This window comes from Camponotus floridanus, unplaced genomic scaffold (assembly GCF_003227725.1).
Source record: "Camponotus floridanus strain SB8 unplaced genomic scaffold, Cflo_v7.5 scaffold183, whole genome shotgun sequence".
NCBI classification, from domain to species: domain Eukaryota; kingdom Metazoa; phylum Arthropoda; class Insecta; order Hymenoptera; family Formicidae; genus Camponotus; species Camponotus floridanus.
In genome coordinates this window covers 86,235-111,269 of record NW_020229307.1, presented here as the reverse complement: position 1 = coordinate 111,269, position 25,035 = coordinate 86,235, and the positions used below count along the sequence as shown (strand labels likewise).

Sequence of the window (25,035 nt, the reverse complement as noted above, 5' to 3'; positions counted from 1 at the left end):
ATGCATCGAATATCATAATAACAGTTTGTATTCATTTTTTCTAGCTTGTTTGCAGTCACACGATACTATGAGAGATATACATATGTTATTCATAAAGACATGTATGCTTTAACTTGTGTGATTTGGAAAGTTTTTGAGTTAATTATCTATTATAATTATATTAAAATTTAACATTTATTGCAATTCGCAATGTTTTGCATTTTATTGATGAGAGAATTATATAAATAATGTTTTGATACGTAAGAAAATTTTTAAAGAGAGAACCGTGTTGCACGAATGTACACAATCGAATGAAACACATAAAATTGTTCGCGAAGAAAAATGACAAACACGCTTGCGCAGACTTCCATCAATCAACAAATTATCACGATAATGTTTTTATAAGGGATAAATTTATAAGGGGTAAATTTTTTTCTCGGCATTAAATCTATCGATCGCGTAATCGCTCCGTCGCTTTCCGGGTGAAGACATAAAATTACAGATGTTTCAATTATATTTTTCTAGCACCTTACGTTTCATGCATTTATCATTTTTATTTCTAGCACTTATCATTTACACTAAATTAGACTGTTTATACTATAATTTACACTAAGAGTCGAAAATTCTATAATGTACTCGATTTTATCGATCCTTTGAAAGGAGGGGGATATGCAATCCTTCCTTTCTCGCATTCAGTCGCTTCTGAACTCTCGCGAAGCAATGATCTCTATAAAGAATCGGCATTTTAATGTGCATCGTATTCTTTTACTCGCGATTGGTTTATGGCCTTGTCAGCGATCAAGGCTCGTTCAATTTCAAATGATTTTATGTTTCGGTATTCTGGTTAGTTCTATTGGATTTCAGGTATCTTCATATATTTTTTAATCATATTCTTAGTTGTGTGAATAAATATGTATGTGTGTATAATTGTTGCAACTTTTAGTTGTCATACATTTATTATATTGCATTTTTATTAATTATAAAATATGTATTATTAATTGTAATTATTAATTATATATGACTGTCATAATTAATAATTAGTTGTGCCACTATTATTCCTTATATATGATTAACTGTCTCGTATAGAAGCAGTTGATTATACTATATATTTAATTAATAAAATAAAAAAGTAGTTATCTTGTTTTTGTAATAAATTCATTGCAGCTTCTAACACTTATCACTACAGAATTTACTTTTGATCATGTCATCAATGCTTTTTCTGTAGGATTGGTTTTTACTATGTATGTGATTATGTACAATGCTTTTTGGTATAATTTTACTGAAATTGTAAGTTAAAGAATTTTGTTTTTTCTCTATACGAAATAAACATATTTAATATAAGTTAATGTCTGTAAAGCTGGAAAGCTAGCACGACAATGTAAATTTAAAAAAATACTAACTGTTTTGATAGCACTTTCCATCGTTCTACAGTTCCGGTTAAAAATTAAAAAAAGTTTTGCATTCCTTACATTATTATTCACATAATAGGTAGAACGTCCTTTGGAGGAACTTCAGCATATCTGTAACGAATTAAAAGACAAAGAAGAAATTGTTATTATGAAAAAATATGGAGATAATATAAAACGTTTTACTTTTTATGCTTTGGGTAAGTCAGCATACGCACACACACACACACACATACACACACATTTATTGATATATAATACTTATTTTAAGCCATATATATGTTTTAAAATGTAATCATATAAATCATAATCATACAAGATAAATTTTCAAATTAGTTTGATTAATTATTTTATTATTTAATACAAGTACACAATTGAACGTGATTTTCTATATGTAATAGAAAACAATTTGTATAATACAACATATTGGAACATATGGAATGGCAATAGTTTCATAAGTACTTAGTTCTTTTTATGTTTAAAATAAAATTTTTGAATAATAAAAGTAACACTTTAATCAGTATTCTACAAATACATGCGGTAAATAAAGTCTAAAATAAGTGAGAAATCCAAGCAGTAAAATAGCATTCAAAATAATTAAAATGTATTTGTAATTGTTCTATTAAATATTTTTAGTGTTGTATATATGCGACCTAATTATTCTTTTACCAACCATTTCATTGTCTATTATGCCGAATACTTTTACTGTTGCTCTGCATATAAGCGAATCTGAATTACGTCACATATTATATAAATATATACCTAAGTATTTTGTTGACCGAAAAAACTACTTATGTGTAGTTTTACTGTATTTTGACGCTATCGTTTGTATTGGTGCAACAACATTTCTTGCAACAGGATTGATGTTGTTTGCATATCTTAAACATGCCTGTGGAATGCTTAGAATCGCCAGGTAAATTAATAAATATAGAATGAAATGTCAAAATATTTTGTTTAATTTTATCTCTTTGTCAAAATATATTTATTAATAGGTTTAGATTATTATAGATTTTATAGATTTATTAATAGGTTTAGATTATTATAGATATTATAGATTTATTAATAGGTTTAGGAAAAAGAAATTTTGCTGAATAAAATAATTGCTTGTCAAAATAATGGCTGTGTGTGTGTATTTGACGTTCAAGTATTGTACTTTATTTTTAAAGAATTATTTGATACTAAAGTAAAAATTTTTTTGTTGGTAATAGATTTTAATTCTTTCTAGAACATACAAAAATTGTTGTGGAAATATACATAAATTGTTGTGGAAATTTGCTGTTAATGAAAACAATCTACTTTTAGTAAATTTATTTTGCTTTGCAATAAAACTTCATTTCAATATCCGAATCAGAATTAATTTGTTTTGTAACTTATGCAACTTATGCAATTTATCGAAATAATATGCAGTATCACTATTTTTAACAAATTAATATTTTTTATCAACCTTTTTCGTACTATTATAACTAGTGAAGTACGGGTGAAAGGGGAAATATATCAATAAATTTCTCTGTTCATGTGAAAAATTATTATAATTGCAACAGAATCTTTCTACAGTTATCGCATCAAAAAGGCAATAAATATACGAAACAATATTTGCCCAAAGAATGAAGCTATAATGTATAAAGGAATAATTTATGCCATACATATTCATCGTACAGCTATCAAGTTCGTATTTATCTAACAATGATTATATAAAACACGTAAATATATTTTTTTTTGTTGAAGGTTCTCCACAATCATATTTTTCAGTCTTCATTTATCACTGTTCGCTTTCGTAATAGTTGCTGTGATTTGTTTAACTCTGAATCTTTACGCAGTGAGTTTTTATCGCACTGTCAAATGTAATCTTGAATCAACAATAACACTTCGCAATAACTTTTATTTAAAGAAAAGGAAAAAAATGTTTGTATTAGTAAACTCTCATAATATACATAAATCGAAAAGAAATTTTTATAATCTTGTCTTTGTAATTCTAATTTTTTATCTATTCTTCCTTATACATATGAAAGATTAATTGCAATCTTGTGTGTTAGGTGGCTAAGATTGCGTTGCATGAAAACAGCATTGATCAATTTTTTCACATCATAATTATAATCGGCATTTTTGTATACTTGTTTTTCTTCAATTACATGGGTCAAGAACTTACGGATCACAATAACGACGTATTTCTCACCGTGTAAGAAACATATGGTGCTCCCAGAAAAAAAATGAACGAAAATAAATTGTTTACAGACTTGGGTCATTATTCAATATTCATTAATATATATTATCTTAATGTTTCATATTCACATGTGTTGAAGATATTACTACATTTTCTGCAATAACAAATTTATTACCTAGTTATTGTTTCACAGATATAATGTCCAATGGTACGTAGCACCGTTGCGCATACAAAAATTGATACTGTTTCTCTTGCAAAGGGGTAACAAAAACGTAAATCTGAATTTTGGCGGAGTGTTCATATTATCCTTAGAATTTTTCGCTTCGGTAAGAAAAATACATGTATATATACCCCCCCCCCCGTCCCCCCCGTTACACGTATTAAATATATTATAGACATACATATATGTTTATATAATATACATGATATACAATTTGGCAGAAAACATAATATAAGATGTATTTGATTTTAGTTAATGAAGGTGTCGACATCCTATTTTACGGTCATATATTCCATGCAAGATTAATGCAAAAAATAAATTATACCATTTACATGTTAGAATTTATTAGTAAACTCAAGTATTGAATAAAGTTATTAGAGATAGTAATATGTATTGTTTTAAATCACATCTCGCGATCGTTCTCCACAAAACGAGAAGATATGTTATTTGATTTATGTATTGAATCAAATCGATTTATAATGTACGTTATAACATTTGAATTATATATTTTTATATAATAATAATAATTTTATATAATAATAAAGATATTAATTCACCTTCATTCATTTCTCAATCATCACTACACAATCGTACTTATCGCATTATCCTCACTAATGATGTTATTTTAATCGTGGCTCCTATGAGTCTTCTTCCTGCCGGATTTTATTGCCACACCTCTATTAATATTTCCTGAATAATATCTATATTTTCAAATAGGTTTTTCAGTTCTTCATTCGTCCTTATTCTGCATCTTTGCACGGTAAGATCTCATAGTGCTTTGAAGATTTTTTGCAGTGTACTTTTTTTTAAAAATCTCAGCTTCCTTTAGATTTTTATTTCTTATGTACATAATATATATGTATATAAAGACATATATGTTTTAATACGATTTGGAAAGTTTTTGAGTTATTTATCTCGTATAATTGTACTAAACTTTTACACGTTACAATTCGTGATATATTTTGCACTTTATTGACGAGAGAATTATATAAATAATGTTTCGATACGTAAGAGAATGTATTTCTAATGAAAGAAACGTGTTGCATGAATGTACACAATTGAATGAGACGCAATTGTGAAATTGTTCGCGCTGAAAAATGACAAACACGCTTGCGCAGACTTCGATCAACAAATCGTCTCAAGAATTATTTTCTAGGAGATGAATTTGCAGTAAATTTTTTCCTCGGCGTCGATTGCGTAATCGCTCCGTCCCTTTCCGCAGACATGAAATTATGAATGTTTTATTTGATATTTTGCCTATCGCTTGTATTATCATTTGTATTGAATTATGCAATTTACTATAATTTAAGCTAAGAGTCGACACTTTTTTTTATAATACGGTTTTATCGATCCTTCCGAAGGGGGGGGGGGGATACGCGACCCGCCGTCACTTTTTCTCAGTCTCAGATGTGTCTCCACTTTGGCGAAGTGATGATCTCTATAAAGTCTCGGCATTTTAGCTTGCATCGAATTTTTTTGCTCGCGATTGGCTTATGGCCTTGCCAACGATCAAAGCTCGTTCAATTTCAACTAATTCTGTTTTTCAGCATCCTAGTTAATTTTGTCATAATTGTGGTACGTTCGTATTTTTTAATTATAAATATATTCATTTATTTTTATTCAAATTCCTACGAGTGCAAAAATGTGTGGATAATTATTGCAGCTTTTAGATATTATTACCATATGTTTGTTGTGTTAATTATTAATAATATAAATTTTATTTTATTATGACAACTATTAATTTATTACTTCACTGTTATTTCTTATTTTTAATTAATTGCCTCAGTTGATTATATTATATATTTGCAGTTAGTTGACGATTAACAAAAGAATTGGTATTTTATTTTTTTAATAAATTTATTGATTTTGCAGTTTTCATCCTTTGTTACTGAAGAATTCTCTCTTGATCTTTTCATCAACATTTTCTCCATAGGATTATTTTTCATTATGTTTGCGATTTTGTACAATTCTTTTTGGTATAATTTCACTACAATTGTAAGTTAAAATTTCTTTACACACGAAATAAACATATGTGATATAAGTGAGGTTCTTTACACATAATAATATCTTCTTAAAATCTTCTTAAAAATATGTAACGAATTGTGCATTGAAAAATATTATTGATAATAGGTAGAACGTCCTTTGGAGGAACTTCAGAATATCTGTAACGAATTAAGAGATGAAGAAGAAATTGCTATTATAAAGAAATACGGGGACAACTTAAAACGTTTTACTTTTACTATTATGTGTAAGTCAATATATACAAACATATACACACGTTTATTGATATGTAGCTCATATTGTGAAGTAAAATGCAATTAAGATACATTACAAATCGTCAAATTGATTATTTCATTACTCAATATATATATATTTAGCTATCAAATTTTTATATGTCAGAATGATGTAAGAATGTGATAACATATGCAAATAAGCACATATCCAAGTATAATAGATGACAAATTTGTGCGGAATAAAAATATTTTCATTTTATTTTAATTATTATATTAAAAGAGGATAGAATAAAAATATTAAAAATAGGAGCTAAAATTTTAAGCAGTAATCTGCAAAAATATGCAATGCATCTAAGCAATGAAATGATTAAAAGTAATTTTTGAGTTACATAAAAATTTTAATCTATTATTGTCTATGAAATTTATCTATTGTTATATATGAAATTTATTTCTTATCTATTAAATATTTGTAGTGTTTTATATATGCAATCTAATTGTTGTTTTGCCAATTGTTTCATTACCAATTATGCGACGCCTTTTTGAATTTATTTTGCATATAAACATATCTGAATCACATTATGTAATATATACATTTGCGCCTAAATATTTTCTCGCTCGAGAAAATTATTTATATTTAATTTTACTGTTTACGGATGCATCAATATGTATTGGAGGAACTGCAATGTTTGCAACAGGAATGATGCTCATTGCTTATCTTAAACATGCCTGTGGAATGCTTAGAATTGCCAGGTAAGCAGTAGTAATAAATCGAATAATAAAAACAAATTAAATGAAATATTATTTAATGTGTCTTCTTTAAAATAATTTGTTTAAATGGAAATAGAAATTTGGCTGTCCAAATTATATATAGAATTTTAAAATAATTAAAAATTTCACTTTTAATGAATTATTTGATACCAAAGCAAAATTTGTTTCATCGATACAATAGAAAATCTTGTTTACAAATATACAAATCTAATATTCAAGAAAATAATTCACTTTTAAATATGTCCTGCTTTGCAGTAAAACTTTATTTCATCAAAAGACGAATTAATTTGTTTATGCAATTTAATGAAATAATATGCGTTTTTAATATAACTATTTTTAACAAATTAATATTTTCATCAAGCCTTTTTCTTGCTATAATAACTAACGAAATTTTGTATTATGGGAATTTGAAATACATTGTATCGATAAATCTTTTTTTATATGTGAGAAATTCATATAATTGCAGTAAAAAATCTTTTTACAGTTATCGCATAGAGAAAGCAATAAATATGCGAAACAATGTTTGGCCAAAGAATGAAATTATAATGTATAAAGGAATAATTTATGCCATAGATATTCATCGTACTGCTATCAAGTTAGTATTTATTCAATAATAATTATATAAAATGCATAAATATAATAATATTTTTTCTTGTTAAAGGTTCTCCACATTTTTATTTTCCTATCTTCACTTATCACATTTCTTTTTGATAGTAGTTGGTGTTATTTGTTTGAGTCTGAACTTTTACGCAGTGAGTTTTCCTCGCGTTGTGAAATTTATTTTTGAATCAACATAATATTTTGTAATAATTTATCGAGGAAGAAGAGTAAAAGAATAAAAAACTTTTTACAAATTCTTATAAACTGAAAGAATTTTTTCGTGATCTTATGTGAATAATTCCAATTCTTTATTTATTTTTTTTATACATGTGAAATATTAATTACAATATTGTTTTAGATATCTAAGATTGTATCCCATGGAGACAAAGTTGATAAATTTTTATTTCATTTTATAATTGTAACTGTCATTTTCGTATATTTGTTTCTTGCTAACTATGCCGGTCAAGAACTTACAGATCATAATAACGACGTGTTTTTTACAATGTAAGAAATATATGATGCTGATAAAAAATATATATATTCTAATAGATTTTTTGTGGACTTGAGGGTGGTCATTATTTGACATTTATTAAGAGTAATTGTTTTAATGGGTTTCATAAGGCGCATACGCATATATTTTGAAAATTATTATTAATTATTAATTTTCCAATAATAAATTTAATACCTAGCTATTATTCCATAGATATAATGTTCAATGGTACGGAACACCTTTACGTATACAGAGGTTAATATTGTTTCTCTTGCAAAGGGGTAGCAAAACCATGAACCTGAGTCTTGGTGGAATATCTACATTATCCTTAGAGTTTTTTGCCACAGTAAGAATAATTATATGTGTATTAAGTATTATGAAAATGTGCACATATCTCTACATAATATTGAACTTGACATGCCACTTAACAGATAATACAAAATATCTTTGATTTCAGTTAACGAAAGCGTCGATATCCTATTTTACTGTTATGTATTCTGCGCAACAATGATGCAATAAATAATAAATCATCTGATAATATATTGCACTTCGTAGTAAAGTAAGTAAAATACAAATGCTCGATATTTACTTTGCTGCTATAACAGCACTGATCTTGTCTTCTATCGCGTTGTTTGAATAACCGAAATACAATTTCATATCTTAATCTCAATTATTTAATAATGTACATAATAAATACATGAAAAATGATAATAAATAAATATACCACGAGATGAAGATTGTGCAGATAGACGAACAAACAATGAGTCGACAAACGACGCAAATGCATTTCCATTAACCGTACTAAAGCTCAACTATCGAGATCCGTTGATGTAAACAGGAGGCGGAACTATGTATCCGCCCTCTCGTATCGGATTCGCCATTTTTCACGGGAAACGGTAAATGCGTTTGCGATGACGATGAAAGAATGATCAGACGCAAAAGCGACCGATAGGAAAAAGGCGTCGCGTTGTGTGTAAAATAAACTACGGGTAAAAAAAGAGAAAAAAAGAAAAAAAAATACGCATCAACGAACTCGTATTCGTTATACAAACTCGACGACACGACCGGACTCACGTTGCTTAACGAGTTTCGAACTAGTTTACATTAGTCATCCCCTTTTAACTTTTAACTTTACGCGGAGAGAGCGCCGAAAGCGCGTTTTGTGCTTTCGGTCCATCTTTCATTCTCGTCTACTTTGAGAGAAAGACAACAAGCTATTTTTCCCCTATTGTTTTATTTTTCACCGTTTTTCCCTCATCTTTTTCGTTCATTTTTTTCACTAAATGCCAAAACAGTTTTTGATTGTCGATGTCTCTGTCGTTATTTCCTCTTTTTCATTTGATTTTGGTGTGTATTTAACCAATATATCCTTTAACCGATATATATTCTATATTTTAACCGATATAAATCCTATTTCTGCTTTTATTGGAGTGATTCACTATGGGGATAAATGGGAATTTCTGTGTGGAGTTGAGTTTTTTGACGAATCGATTTGAAAAATTGTATGATAAAAAACCGAAATTTGAAGAATATGAATTTTTTCTCGAGAATCTCACCAGCATCATTTTCATTTTTTAATTCTTTACTAATAATTTCCGCTCCTTCCTTGATAAAAAGAGATTTTACAAACATATTGATGAAAACAATTATGATTGATATATTTTACTCAATATTCAAATATAAAAAATTTAAAATACGTGGTGATTATTAATTCAAAATTTAAAATACGTTGTGGTTATTAATTCAAAAGAATTATCCGTTGAATTAAGATGTACTCTTATCGTCTTTGATAGTATTTGATATCATAAGACAATTAAAATTTATGATATAAATCACTGTTAAATATTAATGTCAAAAATACGTAAATTTGAAAAATAATTATTTTATTATTCTTATCATTATTTCTTATCATTATTTCTTATCATTAAGCACAAGCTGATTTTTTCCTAAGTATAAATATTAATTTTGTTTTGTAATATACAAACATATACATAAAATGTTACATATACAAGTCGCTATTTATGAATAAAGTCTTTGTGACGCAAAATGTAGCGTGAAGATTTCAAGGGCCTCTCGCTTTTAGGGTCATAAAATATAAATCAATGTGACCGATTTTATGAATGTCTTAATATATATTCTTTCGAGACGAACTTTTGCGACTAGGCAATCCTATTCAGGCATGAGTATATTTATCGCGAGTGCCATCTCTTACAGAATCATTCTCAATGGTTAGACATAAACGATAAAAAGCGTCAGAGTTTGCACTCGTGAAAAGGTGTGATGGGATGGGAAAAACGAAATGGAACGATATAACGAAACGCGCGGTATTAATAACCGTGACTCAGTGTAAACAAATGGATTTCCTGTCACATGATTCGTATAGAAAATACACCGTTATGCATTTGTCAAAATTGCCCTGAAGCGGTACATATTTGCTTCATTAATATTTTTTTCGACAGTTTCTATAAAAAGCACAGTTACATGAGTACATTGTAAATTGTCAACTGTCATGAAAAGGCAAATTTCGAAAGTGAAGTATCAAATATTTGTTCAAGTATAAAAAATTGATTGAGTGATGTTAGAGCATAAAAAAATTGATTGAAACTTGAAATATGTAATTAAATGACTGAAGGTGTGTATGTTATTTATTAAAAATCGATAACATGAATACATATAAAACAAATAAATTGGTCGAGGCAAAAAAGTTTATTATATTTATGAAACACATTTATGATAATAATTATTACGTCTAGTAATATCAGTAATTTTAGCAGCGAATGCTATTATTAAAAAGTTAATCGTAATAAGATATTTTTGATACTTGGTAATTTTTAAATTACTCCGAAATATAAAGAAATTCTTTGCAAATTACAGCCTAGTAATTATTAATTAATGTGATTACATAATATAATATAATTCAAATTTTTTCATGACAAGATATCTCAGCAAGAAGTTACAATTTATGTATTTGTCTAAAGGGGAAGATTAATTGTCCGCTTCCATTTTGCTTCTATCTTTTAAAAGAAGTACAAAAAGGTTAAAGGATATTTCTCCAACATCTGTCACTTTTTAACTTCTTTATTAAAAACGGCGAAACATTTTCGTCCTTTCTCTCCAGAAAGCGGAAGAGGAGGGTGTGACGTCTCATTTCTAATATTACAGAAATCTACCGTAGTGCGTGCCGATTCATTCGGATGAGCACGCAGAATTTTTCCTACATAAGAAATCTCTCTTGATCTTCTATCTATTCGGAACACATTGCACGCATCGCTGATCCGTATGAACAAATGGACCATGATGGCTGTCAACTTTTTGGAGACGTGATTTTTTTTAACTCATCTAGCAGAGCGTGTTCTTTGAAAGAAATAGTGAAAAATTCGTCGTGTGTTTAATAATATATATCATCACAATATTTACGATCTTTATCATCATTCAATTTCTTCGTCATAATGAATGAAGGGAATATTACAAGATCTTTTCTTTCTTTTAATTCTTTTATATTTATTTTTATATATTTTATATATTCTTATTTCAAAGAAAAAATTGTAGAGAATTAAGAGATTTCATTCTAAGAAATTTTAATATTTTTAAAAGTTTTTAAAATATATATTTCATAATTTAAAAGGGTAATAGCTTGTATTTTTTATATTATCATGAAATATATGTCAAGAAAGCTAGGATCAAAAAATAGCTCGGTATTTTCAAAATTAATGCAATGCGATGGTTTGAATTTTCCTCGAGATTATCTCAACAAGTAGCATTGCACGAGTGCGACGCACTTTTTTTCAAGTAAATTCTTTTCTGTCATACATGAGGGATGTCCAGCACCCTCTCCCGCGCCATTTTCTCTTTACTCGGGCACAAGACCTTTCGCAGAAGTCCTGTCAGAGAAGTCAACCGCACTTTGTGCCCTTTAATGCAGTAATATATATGTGCGGTTTGTAAGGTTTTTCTCGGTAACGTCATCTTAACTTGTGTGTGTGCTCGTAACATAACGCCGCTTTAAATATATGACAAAGTGCGAATGGATAATTTTCTTTGAAATAACATTCTCTCGCGACTGTTTCTATCTCGTTAATTTATTAGTCTGATATATGTATAAGCAATCAGCAAAATTTCACATTTTTTGGATAAAATTGTTTTTTTTTCTAAATGTTAAAATAAAATAGAAAATTTGTTTTATCGATATTCGTTAATTGAAAAAATGTTTTCCAATTTAAGCTTTATTTATTTTATTAAACTAAAATATGTAACAGATTAAAAATCGACGTAGCAAATAAATTAGTTTTTTTAGAGGACGTTGAAAGATCAAATCAGCCTTATATTGATGAAAAATTTTAATTTTGCTACTATTGCATTTTTTCTTATTAAACTAAAAATTAATATAAAATTTAGTAATATTTATATCTCTAAAGTTATTATTTAAAATATTTTACATATTGATATAATGAATTAAAGAAGATTGATATAATGATTAAAGAAGACTTTATTATTATGATATTTTTAACATATATATATCATTTTTTAACATATATATATAGTGATTGATGTAACTTATTAATTGAGAAATATCCTTTTGCATAAAATTATAAATATATTTTAATATTGCATATTAATTATTTTTATAATATTTACAGTTTATTTCATTGAAGGAAATCCAGTAAAAACCAGAATTTGCCATGTTTTTTTCAGACTAGATTTTCCTGCCCTTAGTTATGTATACAAAGCATTATATAAATTCTTTAATACTAATTTTAATGAAATTTTATGGATCAATTTGGATTAGCAACAGTTGAAAAAAAAACATACTAATTCGTAGAAAAGAATTTTAAAGAGAAAAATTTTAAATCGTCCCCTTTATTGTCCATTTTATGGATTGTTTTTCGAAAATTTCGATCTCTCAAAAATAGTTTGTTAATCACAAGAAATTATTGCCGTCTCTCTCTTTCTCTTTTTCCCTTCCTCTCTCATCGTGTTCATGATTCTTCCGTCCTTCTACACGAGTTAAGGATTGATCGAATAAATTTCAGAGGCTCATCCGGTCATCCATAGTCGACTCGATACCGGCACGATACATGTGTGTATATCCCATCCAACTCTATTTTGTCGCTATCCAATCACAATCCCATTCGATGTGTTTCCGCCTCGATCTCGATCGTCTCTTCTAAGGTACGTTTCCCTTTTCCTGATCCTCGGAGCTTTCTCCGTGGACCACCTTTGCTTAAACCGACCCTCTAGCTTTAACCCAATATCTTTCTTTATCTCTCTATATTTCCCGTCAAATCAGGGAGAGAATAAACATCATGCGACGATATAATAGCTTTACTTTGAAGTAAAACTTTAGTCTCTAGTTTTTGTCTTATATCACTTTCATTCTGTTGAAATGTAATTCTTTTTTCAGTATATTAAAAATATTTAAAAAAATTCTTTTTTAAAAATTTATTATAAATTTCGTGCGAAATGCTAATAATCTCTTCGAATTACGGGGATTAAACAACATAAGAATTTTTATCACCTTAATACCACGCGTTCAAAATTTTTCCTTGTTTTATTAACGAGCAAAATAAACGTAATTTATGCCCTCATTATTTCCGCGCTTCATTATGCTTACCGTTTCGCTTCCGACGAATTTAATTTATCTCGTCATGTTCGTCTCGCGACGAGATTTTGCCGCGCGAATGTTGAGTAATTGCGCATTGTACGATTGTACCTCCTCTGCTTAATCCAATGCGCGCGACGCTTTCCGGATTTTTGCGAAGCGCTGCGGGGGAGGAGGGAGAAAGGGAGGAATTGTATTCGCGCTTAAATTTTCTCGTCAGCCTGAAAGCTCCCTTGATTTAATTCGATTAGCGTCGTTCGTAACTGAGTTTACAGAGAGGTTCAGGGAGAACAAGCCGTCATGTGTGGAAAACATGATTTACCGAAGCAAATCATAGTTACCTAGCGCTCGCTGTCGGATACGTATCCGCCATCGAGAATATATTACATACAAGACGCGCGTTTTTCAGCGAGAAAAATGCCACGTTTATACGAGATTGAAAATTACAAAAGTTTCGAAATCAAACTGCGAAAAAAAAAGAAGCATTTACTCCTCTCCTATAGATTTGATTATTACAGATGATGATCAAAGAGCGGCGAAAATTGATTGATACCATTACCGTGCGCTTTCGACATTTCCGTTCCTCTCGAAACGATTTCCTTCACCTGCGTTTCATTTCCAGGAGATTATAGAATGTTGATCTGCTCTCATTGCCAACCTTTGCTAAATAACGAGAGAGAGAGAGAGAGAGAGAAAGAGAAAGAGACGGAAAAACGAAGCGCTTTAGTTGCTACAGCTGCTAAATTTTCTTCGGTCTGTCATGTTCCTTTGAAACCCAGCCGAAAGCGATTTTGTCCGACGTGTTCGGACACATAGTGATCGATGCCCGGCCAATCGTATATTGGCCGTGGACGGTGGTTCGCACGAGCCAGAGGGGAAAAGAGAAAGAGGCAGAAGGAGACAGAGATAGAGAGTGTGCGCGAGAGGATGACCGTGCCCTGCCGATAGATTCCGATGGCATTATACATATATTGAGAGCGGAGAGGCCCGGAGGGCTCTTTGTCGCGCGCGCGGTTAGAACGAGGAACAAAGGATACCGAAAATTAGTTTATTCCCTGATGGCCGCCGATAGAATTATCAGGTATATCCGCCCGGGGTTCCGCCTCGCGAACGTATCATTTAATTTCATTCTGCCACGCTGCAACGAGGGTCGACAAAATTCTCGTCCAAGGTACTCGCATCATCGTGCAACTTATGCACCGGGAGTACCACGTGGCTGGCCCAGTTTTTGACAGGATGCATTATAATTTTAGTATTCGTCCAGTGTATTCAAAAGTAACGCTTTAATATGATCCTGTCGGATGATTCACAATGATCAAAAATATTGTCACACTCTCTGGGGTCCAATAAAGTCTCTCAAGTGTGCTTAAGGCGACTAGAGTATTTTCAATTGTAATAATAATCAGATGTGATAGTTGTAATAATATGTTGATAATTATTTCGGTACTTTTATCTCCGGAAATTTCATAACCGCTTATCCTCGGGCGCGTTATAATAAATTCATATGGAAATTGTGACAAATGCATATGATACGTAAATAACAAATGACCGTGTTTTTTGACGCTCTCGTTTTACACGTGTGTCGACGCATTTGGCGAGCTATCCTTTATTGCTGCGTCGCGCGTATTCATTTGATATGATGAAAGTGCTCCCTTTGCGACAGCTGGTATCCCAACCATTTCGATATTTTATCATAGCACGTAAAGTGTCCCAACGAAGGGCAATATTCTACGACCGATGTCCAAGTTCCAGATGGGGGCCGTCGAAATTTTTATGGAAAATGTGTCGTAACAGACTAAACGAGAGACTGCGAAGTGAATTTGCGCTATCTGCTAGATAAATATTTTAACATCGACACGATCGGTGAGACACAATGGAAGGAAGCTGTGAAACTGTATCATGCATATGCGATGTGTCTCGGGCCACCCTTAAATATTTTAAAGAAATCGTTAAATGAAACAGCCGTCAAGTTTCTTTCTTTCTTGAATCGCGAAACATCTCGAGAGCCAGAGACCAGGCTTTTTGAATCCGATGGCCGAGGATCTCTCTCTCTCTCAGGCCGGGTTTGGTTGCGTTTCAAAAATCATTTCGTCGTCGCGAATGAACTTGGAAACGACCTGAATTGGTCGGCAACACCGCCAGTGATAGTTTAGATCCCTTCAGCGTGATAATATTGTGTACCAAGGGACGCGCGGAGGTATTTGCCGAGAAACGGTCGGCTTTAGAAATACAGAAACTTATTTCGCGCGTCTACCTCTCGCCTTCTTCCCTTTTCATCGCGGTTGCTAGCCCGGCGCGGTTTCTTCCCTTCTTTTTTTTCCCCTCGTCTTCTTCTGAACGGTGGTAGCTTCTAAACTCTTCCCGTCCAGTTTACGTTGATCGTCCGACCAGCACCGTCCGTTTCCAAACGACTAACTACCTCCAGCCACGAGGACGACGACGTCCTTTGTGACGTGTGGCGGAAAAATTTTGCACCCCTCGCGCTGAGAGAAAAATCGAGAAAAGTCCGCGGGAAAGTTTCCTCGCGACTTAAGTCGCGATATCGATTCGCCAGACTTCGTTTCCTCGAAACCTCGCCATGTCGATGAAATGTTCCGCGAACTTATGGTCAAAGCACAAACTCTCGGCAAGTTGCTCCGTGTCCTAGCGTGCAATTAAGGACCTGAAAACAAAAGAAGACTATAAATATTGCAAGCTTAATAAAACATAATATAGGAGAGAATTTTATATAATTATTTATGACGTGCATAATTAATAGGAGAATATTTTTTTCCCGTATAATATACCTAGAATTTTTTTTCTTAGACATTTAAACTCGCAACATTTTTGTCGCTTCTCTGACGCGAGATTAATTGATTGTCGCTCATTTAATCGTCGTACAAGCGAAACGGCAATCCCCAAACTATTCAACAGAGTGTTTGTCCCGCAACTAGGAACACTGATAGCGAAGTAACTTCGGTTGATCGGCGCTCTGATTTGGCGTTAGTTTATATGTACGACTGCGTAAAGGTCAAGTAATCCGTGGGAATGGCCACTAACGACCGTGAGTGAATGAGCCATTAAACCGTAAAACAAAGTGCAATTGCACAAACAGCTTTAACGATTATTAGATTGCGCCTCTGTAATGTTTGTATTCACGTGGCTAACACATGCGCGACATTACATAGCGTGTATGAAATTTTATTCTCGTCCGTATTTCATGCTTTTTATTACATCTCCCAATTTATCCGGACATTTAACACATCGACGCGCGGAAATTTCGGAAACAATTTGCGTTTAATGATCGATGTACAGCGTGTCCCGCTGCTGTTGTCTGTTTTATCAGTGAGAGAGAAAAAGAGATTGTTTCGCAAATTTCAAATTGATTTTCTGTCAGCGAAAAATTTTTCGCTCGTCGCGACTTTTTTATTCACATGGTTGCTATCGCTTCTTGCCAATTAATTTCTGTGATAGTCTAATGATCTGAAATTACGAGATTTAATTTAGCGAGATCTCTTAATTTCCAGCTTTAATTTCCAGCGTTAAATTAAATATATATTTTTTAAGTGACAATTTTTTGAAGGAATCAAATTATGGGACGATAATTATTTATCGCGCCTTTTGATTAATTAATTAAATTACGTATTATGATCAGGACTCTCAGGCTGGAGAGACTAATTTTTACGAGGCGTATGCTTCGTGCTGTACCTATAGCGTATTCCATTTAAGATGAAAAGCATAAGAAGAAGCTTTTTTTTATAAGATTGCTGCCCGTATTAATCTCCCGGAACGATCCACATCTCGTTGCTGAAAGCACGACTTCATGGATTTTTCTCTCCTAATCCACTCGACGAGACGGACGGTCTGAATACTAGCGCACAGATCGCCGACTCAGGTCGGATCATCCGTAATCAAATAGAGGCAGATCAGCACAGATTCCGTCTCCCTTTGCACTCCATTCCACCCTTTATCCGTCATTGCGGATAAAACGTAACTGCGTAACAGCATTCGTCGAAATTGTCGTTAATTATAAATTCGATTATTGTCGCGGAAGGTCCACAATGAAAATGTAAAATTCCACGATGCTATAATTACCCTACCCATATAGATATTGAAAATAGGCGATGGAAATTATTTAATTATCAATTAATTACATTCGACTGTGATTGATTTTATAATAATGAAAATTAGAATTTAATCTGATTTCTACTTATTAGCAATGTTATACAATAATTATAACGCCATTTATCATTCGAGTCCGAAGCCGACAAAGCGGTATTAAAGCAGTATCTTGTTTTTGCGCGATACATTTCTTGTCGCGCAAAGTTTCTCTCTCGGGCAGATAGATTCCCCCCCGGGGAGGGGAATGATAAGATCCTGAGTATAAGATACATTATCGGTTGAAAACTAAATTAAAAGAAAGAGACGCACGTGAGAGCCCTCGACGTATACTACGTTTCCGATAAGCTCGTTTTTCATCGAACGGCCGTCTCGGCAAAACAGATGATCGATGTGCAAACACGTCCGAGTGATTCTTCTTCTTGCTAGCCCCGTTAATACTTATCTGCCCTTATCGTGGTAACAACGACGTACGGCCAAGTCGGCACCCTCTCCGTTCTGTAATTCGCGAGCTTTTTTCTTTAATGAAAACCGAGTTCCGAGAGACTGCTGATTAATGTTTGCCTCTCTATTTGATTTAATCGATGATAATCGGTTTCGTCTAGGTTGAATGCAATAAAGAATAACAGTTTTTCTACAATAGATTCTTTACAGTTATTAAATAATTATATTTTCCTTTAATTGTTAAAATAATCGCATATTAATTTCATTTATATAGTATATATAAATATATATATTTTTTATGCACACAGATTGTTTATATATATTTTTATTTATTTATTTAATTTTTATTATTTTACTGATTAATCATAAAGAAGTATTTTTCAATTAAATTTAATTAATAGCATTCAAAAATTTATTATACTTTAGCAACAAAAATAATTATATTAAAATTTAATATAAAATACTTAAATATTAAAATTTAATATAAAATACTTAGACATGTATTTAAACTTGAAGCTCTTCATAAAGTTTGCATATTGTGCATTCTGTTACTTACGTCGTTTCGTGGTGATGATTTTTTTCTGTCGGGTCACGAGAATTTAATTTATTCGAATTAATTTCGTCGCTTTCGCGCAATTCAAATTCAAAATTATTTCGGACTCGCAATACTTTTGTTCTCGGTGCTTTCAAACGATAAAAATCTCATTTTCCGCGAAGAGGTCCATTTCTACCTTTAAGTGCTGCGTCCACTTTTCACGGGAGAAGGACACAATGTCGTCCTCGGGTGCAGCATTTGATCTTTCGCGGGCCATTGTGGCTTTAGGGCTTTACGAGTCTCCTATGCGCCATGCCGCGAATTCATCTCGGTTATGAGGTTCCCAAATGAGGCGAGAGATTATAATAAGGAGGCGAACAGAGGGGAAACGTCAACGGCGACGCGACCCCAGGGGGATTGTGCGCACCGTTAAAAGAGAATGACTCTTGTTCGCCAGGAGTAAGAAGCGCTATAGCGGCATATTTTATTTAATAACACAAAAAATTTTATTCGCGAATTTTTTGTTCTACTTGTGCATTCAATTTTTCTTTCAAAAAATAATTTAATTGGACGCTCTTAATAAAAAGTCTGCGACGATTCGTAGGTAATTATTCAGCTAGTAAAAGCTTGTTTGATGCTAAATACACGATAAAATTCGATATTAAATATATTTTAAGCGTAACATAATTTATTTTCATCCATTGATGCATAATAAACATATGAAATTTTATTTACTTTCGTCATTTGTATACCTATGAGAAGTGTCTTACGAGGCATTAGATTTCGAAGTAAAGAAGCAGGCCTTTCGCAAGAGTTCATGGCCGAATCTCGCACGTAGAATTTTTTTTATCTCGAATATGCACGATGCAGTAATGTTACGATTATGGCAAAGCTCGGGTGGCCTCTGTGCTTCATCTAACGAGACTCTTCAGGAGTCTGCTTGCGCTTGATCGATGTCACCAAGATTTGCATAAATGTGCGCGCCGAGAGGCGCTCGAGAAAAAGAGACGCCGAGATTCAGAAGATATCGGGAGAGACGGAGTCTCGAATACCTATGTAAGATGCAGGAATCGACCGAACATCAAGGATAGATCAGGATAGATTTGATGAAGAAGGAAGGGAGGAAGGGAAGATAGACTGCTTGTCTCTCTGGCGGCGACAGGACGAGCTTGTCGTCGAGATTGAGAATCTACATGATCTTAAGAGAGATCCGGAGAATCTATGTTTATGCGATCGAGCAAAGAACATCTTATGAACATCTTTACGAAGGTGAGATTGGATTTGTATGCATATAAGACGAAGGCTAATTAATCACCGAGAAAGACTGTCGCGTCATGGTACAGAATCTCTTGTGTTATTATGCTCACATTGTCAATCTATCATATTCTTGATTATAATTATGATATTAGAAGTATATTTAAAGAGAAATGATCGATTTCGCACGATTAATATTATGAAATAAATGTACTTTTCGTTCGCGCTATTTCTAGCGAAATAAAATTTAAAAACTGACGCGAAATTGAACGCTGAAAAAAGGAGAAATGTAAAAGTATCAAGTGTAGAGGGATATTGGAAGTCCTGGGAAACTCTGGCAGAAATATCAGATATCGGAAAGAGCGTGGTAGATAGATTTCACGAGATATTCGCGGAGAACAATCTCGCCGTTATCACGCACAAGGGCTCATCATCTATCGATTATGGATTACCGTAGATCGAGTTTTACGATAATCTGAAACCCCCGGCTGGTGGTGAATTGATGTTTCTCTTACAATGTTTCTTCCCCGGAAGAGGAAAGGATGGGAGATTTCGCTCTAGTTGAGAACGGGATAACGGAAGGAGTGAAGTTTTGAGAATCAACGAAACGAATCTTTGATATCGAAATAAAAACAGAGAGATCAAACGAATTTTTCCGTAACAAATATCTATACTTATTAAATCGTTCATAAAATATATTTTAAATGAGCAATTCTCAAGTTTAATTTAGGGAGAACAAAATATTGCAAAAAAGATGTAATTGTCGCTCTACATCTTCCTGTCGTTTTATTTTTCTTTTTTTATCTTTCTTTAATAATTTTTTATTAATTTTTTTAAATAATTTTTTAAAATAAGAAATTATTTATATAATTTTTTATTTAGAAATAGAAGATATTTCTGCAAAAAAAATCACGATAATTTAACTTGGACAAAGTATGCATTTCGCGTATGGCAATCCTAGGTACCTGTCCAGATATCTCTATCTGAAGACTGAAAATAAAGTATTCTCTACTCTATCTGAAGACTGAAAATAAAGTATTCTCTACAAGCGATCTTGAAGAAAGAGGATAGGCGCATTGAGAGCGTACATCGTCACGTGGCGAAATTTCCAAAGTCGAGAACCGTACGTGAGGCACAAATAGGGCCAGAACCTAAAACGGACGACCAACCGAGCGCGAAAAGCCAGTTAAACGAGATCCGTCTGCCAGGTGGTTTCGATTCGCCGCAGGATGCTATTTGACTGCGCGCTTCGTCGGCTTATTGTGAATTCGAGACACGTCCCGCGACTTCCCGCGCTTCCCAGGACCCCCCCGCATAATGCCTTTTCCGTCGAATCAATGCTTTTCCGCTGGTTCCGTGTCTGATAGTTGCGCGGAGAATAATCTCGCCACATCTCGTGTTATCACGCCGTTATCGATTTCGAGTTTCCTTGGACGCGCGCCGAGGATCGCTTAATTGAAGTTGTTGCTCGTGGTGATGCTGGATCTCGTAGCGCTTCGCGATGTTTCAAAAGTTCCACTTTGGAGAGCGTGATTATCAAATATTACATTACTATTTATAATAATACATCAAAAAATACTTTCATCCAATATAATAATAAATTTAAAAATTTATTTTTCGTATATTGCATTAATATCAGGATATCTATTCCCTGAAAAAACATGGAACTCTTGGGGATTTTTTTGTACTTGAAGAAATCAGGAAATTCTCATGGAATTTTATTTTAACTTAATTTTTAAAAAATTGTTTCCGATGGGGTGCTTTTACTTTATAAACAATCTGCCGATAAACCAAGTTATAAATTATTTAAAATATGTTATAAATATATATCTATTTTTATTTATATTTAATATCTTAATAAAATATTGAATATATAGTATTTATTCTTTTTTCTTTTCTAAGTGATTAATTCTAGTGATAAAGTAATGAAAATGTTATAATAAGAAAAATGATTATATATTTTATGAAAGTCTATTTCATTTTTTTCGGTACATTTGCAAATCTAATATTTGAAATGTAAATGATTCTGTATTTTCTCTTTATATAAATGAAATTGAAGAACATTAGAAAATATATGCTAAAAAATAATTTATTTTAGAAAGTTGTGGAAAATCGTCTAAGATTTTTATCTGGAATTTTTTGTGAGCACTAATATTTGGAAGAGAAATATCATGGAATTTTCAGGGAATTTTTTTATAAGATTTGAGTGGATATCCTGAATATACATTTCCGTGCTCTTAAATTCTTATTTTTTTACGCTTCTTTCAACTATCTCTTGTATTTTCAGGGTATGTAAAATAATCGAAGAAAACATATCAATCTTCTCTCGCATGAAATCTAACTATATTTATAATAGATATTGTTATCAGAAGAATAATCATAAAGATTTTAATCAACAGTTATGCAGACATATCGCGGATACAATAAAAGTTATGCATTTTTTTTCGCTGACTTCTTATGGTGACGACGTGCTACTTCTGATACGAATGTTTTTTTTTATTCAGGTACGAATGTTTTTTTTTTTATTCGAACGATTCAATCGGGTTATCGAGATTTGCATAGGCGCGCATAAAATGAGAGCTTGCTTTGAAATACAATGGAATAAAGTTGAAGCCTAAGAGAGAGCGGGGGTAGACACTCGAAAAGAGAGAACGTGTATCTCTGTTTTTTGAAACTTTCAAGGGTACCCTTGAACTCGCTTTCTCTATGCTAGAGAAACCGTTCGATTGCTGATGCAATGTTGTAAATGAATATTTCGATGAAAGCTTGCGCCATGTCGTCATCGAGTTTTTATCAGAAGAGAACAATCTGCTGTTAAGATTATTCCTAATTTCGAGTCAAATACGTAAAAAATTTGTTTATCAAAAATCATTTTAGTTAGAATCTTAATCGATCCATGAATTTTTCATTTTTTCATTCAAATTAGAAAGCATATTTATATATTATGAGTAAAGAAAATAAGAGAAATAAAAATATATATTTACGAGGGATGACAATAATTAATATTTTATATAAGATTAAAAAATTCATAAACGACATCTGGGAGATAATAAATACAAATATGATGTAAATAAAAAATCGCTAATGAAATTAAGCCAGTCCGGAGTCCCTCTTGATATCGTTTATCTGTAGTAATCGGGCACGTATACTCAGATAAGATCAAATTCGTATCACTTCTCACTATGGTTGATTCCCTTCAAGCACATCATCGAACTTCGTAAGCGTTTTTTTTTCGACATGAAATTAACCTATTATGTAACATATTTTAGAGTGAATGACATTATTTTACGTAAAAATAGAATTATCAAAGTTTATATAAGAAATATATATATAATCATAAAATAATATATAAAAATATATATTCATATGAATATATTGTGTTATAAAAATAAAATTTTTATATGTTATAAAAATTATACATATTTTAACATGGATAATTTTTTTAGAAAAGGATGCTCCAACGTATTTGCGAGAATCTGCATAAGATCCCATCTTTGATCGATGCGATGATACTTAAATACACGATATATCCCAGGATTCAATGCGGACGCGAATAGCTATCAATCAAAAGATCAAGCTGATCCTTCGTCACTCAAGTGCAGTTTGCAATATCGGCTGATTTCCGTCACCCTTCCACACAGGATTGTGGGATCGCAACGTAAATTCGCTATCGCGCGTTGACACGATCCTGCGTAATCGAGCGATACATTCTCATAATCGAAGGGGTTCGGTGGATTTCGAGATAGGGTAAGAGAGTTTTCCTACCGACACAAAATTGGAAATCCTTCGCTTATGTACACGTTGCAACTCGGAGCAGATCGTTTGTATAAATTGATGTAGTATCAACAAAATGTAATCCGTCGAAATCCCTTCATTTTTAGTATCAAGAGATACTATTAAAACCTTATAATCAAAGATTTTCCAATTTAAATTTTCTTTAAATGAAAAAATGATGCATAATTTTATTATGCAATTTTTAATTGGAGAAAATAATAATATTAAAATTTAGCAGTTGTAAAAAAATCGATTAATATAATTTTGAAACTGTCAAAGTGTATATATTGCAAAGAATAAAGAAAATAAAACTGTATATATCAACTATATATATATATATATATCTGTGTATGTTTAATGCATCTGATTAAGAAAATTCGTCGGAGAGAAAATTATTTGGGCTTGTTATAAAAAGTATTACACTCCATCAAATATGCTTATTATTAAATATTGCGCATAAATCTCATATATTTACACACACAGAAACGTATATTACCAAGGCCATTAATAATATCGAATTTTGATCGCCTCTATTAAAGCCATTACCGTGAAATTTTGATAGGAAAAAACATCATTATTAACACATCGTGTTACAACGCATCGGCTCGCGCGTCCATCAAAGCAATTTTCGTTGAATTTCGTTAAGAGAAAAATCACGTATCTCGATACTCCGCGCAAATTATCGTCCTACCTGGCAAATACGCTCTCATCGTCGAAACAAAATACCTCTCGTATAAATCTCGCGAAATTACATTTCGAACATAGGAGGAACGTGATACCCGAGCCATTAATAACGTAGTAACGTTACAACATGCTGGAACGCGTCCATCAAAGTTACGGGAGCGCGTTACTATAAGTGCGTGAGACGTCCTCGTAAGCGAGGCGGTGGTCGAAGATATAATATCCTCTACGTCCAAGGGGATGCGTGAATGGTCAGAGCGACGGCAAAATTGAAACCGCACGTCTGTGGTGATGGTGGTGGTGCGGGTGCGGGTGCGGTGTTACACCGTCGTGGAGAGGCGAGAAGCGCACCCTCGGACGATCGATGGCCCCGGTTAGATCGTTCCATTATACAAGGATTTGCTCTCGACGACGTTGATGGGCTTCCAGGATGCTCCTCCTTCGTTCCTCCTGAAAGCGTCCCCGGCGCTTTAATGCGTCAACTGTGGAGGTAATCATTCCGGAAGCGAGCATTTTTGATCCCGGGTCGCCTCTGTGATCGTTCTGCACTTAAGAAACTTGGAAACTTGCCGATCGCCGGGATATTCTTGATGGACAAACCGATTCGCGTAATAATGAGAAAATATATATATATGTCGTAAAATCTATTCTTAAAAAAGGGCACGTTAAATCGATGTGTCATACTCGAATATCGAAAGCCTCCAAGTTTATCGTTGCTTCTCTCGAAAAATGACAATTTATTTTGATAAATACCCGTCACTCCGGTTATAGATTGTTAATAGTGAGAATTAA

At 32.4% G+C, this 25,035-nt stretch overlaps 2 protein-coding genes and 1 long non-coding RNA gene across 7 annotated transcripts in view; all 3 read left to right on the top strand.

Moving 5' to 3' along the window:
• The window catches only part of LOC105254991 (PDZ domain-containing protein 4), a 212,719-nt gene that overhangs the window by 118,545 nt on the left and 69,139 nt on the right, over positions 1–25,035 (top strand). The gene's annotated exons all lie outside the window — the stretch shown is intronic.
• LOC109610280 (odorant receptor 13a-like) lies at positions 650–23,725 on the top strand. 4 transcript variants are annotated; one of them, XM_020028680.2, is made up of 10 exons: positions 650–843; positions 1,144–1,266; positions 1,468–1,585; positions 2,022–2,298; positions 2,940–3,050; positions 7,430–7,520; positions 7,727–7,872; positions 8,072–8,204; positions 8,316–8,417; positions 23,235–23,725. In XM_020028680.2, the coding sequence occupies exons 1-9, from the start codon at positions 700–702 to the stop codon at positions 8,367–8,369; spliced, it is 1,197 nt and encodes a 398-aa protein (XP_019884239.2). In that variant the 5' UTR covers positions 650–699; the 3' UTR covers positions 8,370–8,417; positions 23,235–23,725. The 4 variants fall into 4 exon arrangements, with proteins under 4 accessions (XP_019884239.2, XP_025263461.1, XP_025263460.1 ...); XM_025407676.1 differs by lacking the exon at positions 1,144–1,266; XM_025407675.1 differs by lacking the exons at positions 7,430–7,520; positions 7,727–7,872; positions 8,072–8,204; positions 8,316–8,417; positions 23,235–23,725 and adding exons at positions 3,111–3,201; positions 3,419–3,561; positions 3,740–3,872; positions 4,019–4,195.
• LOC109610281 lies at positions 5,195–6,100 on the top strand. The gene is made up of 3 exons (XR_003122632.1): positions 5,195–5,341; positions 5,639–5,761; positions 5,897–6,100. It is a non-coding gene; the product is annotated as an uncharacterized LOC109610281 (long non-coding RNA).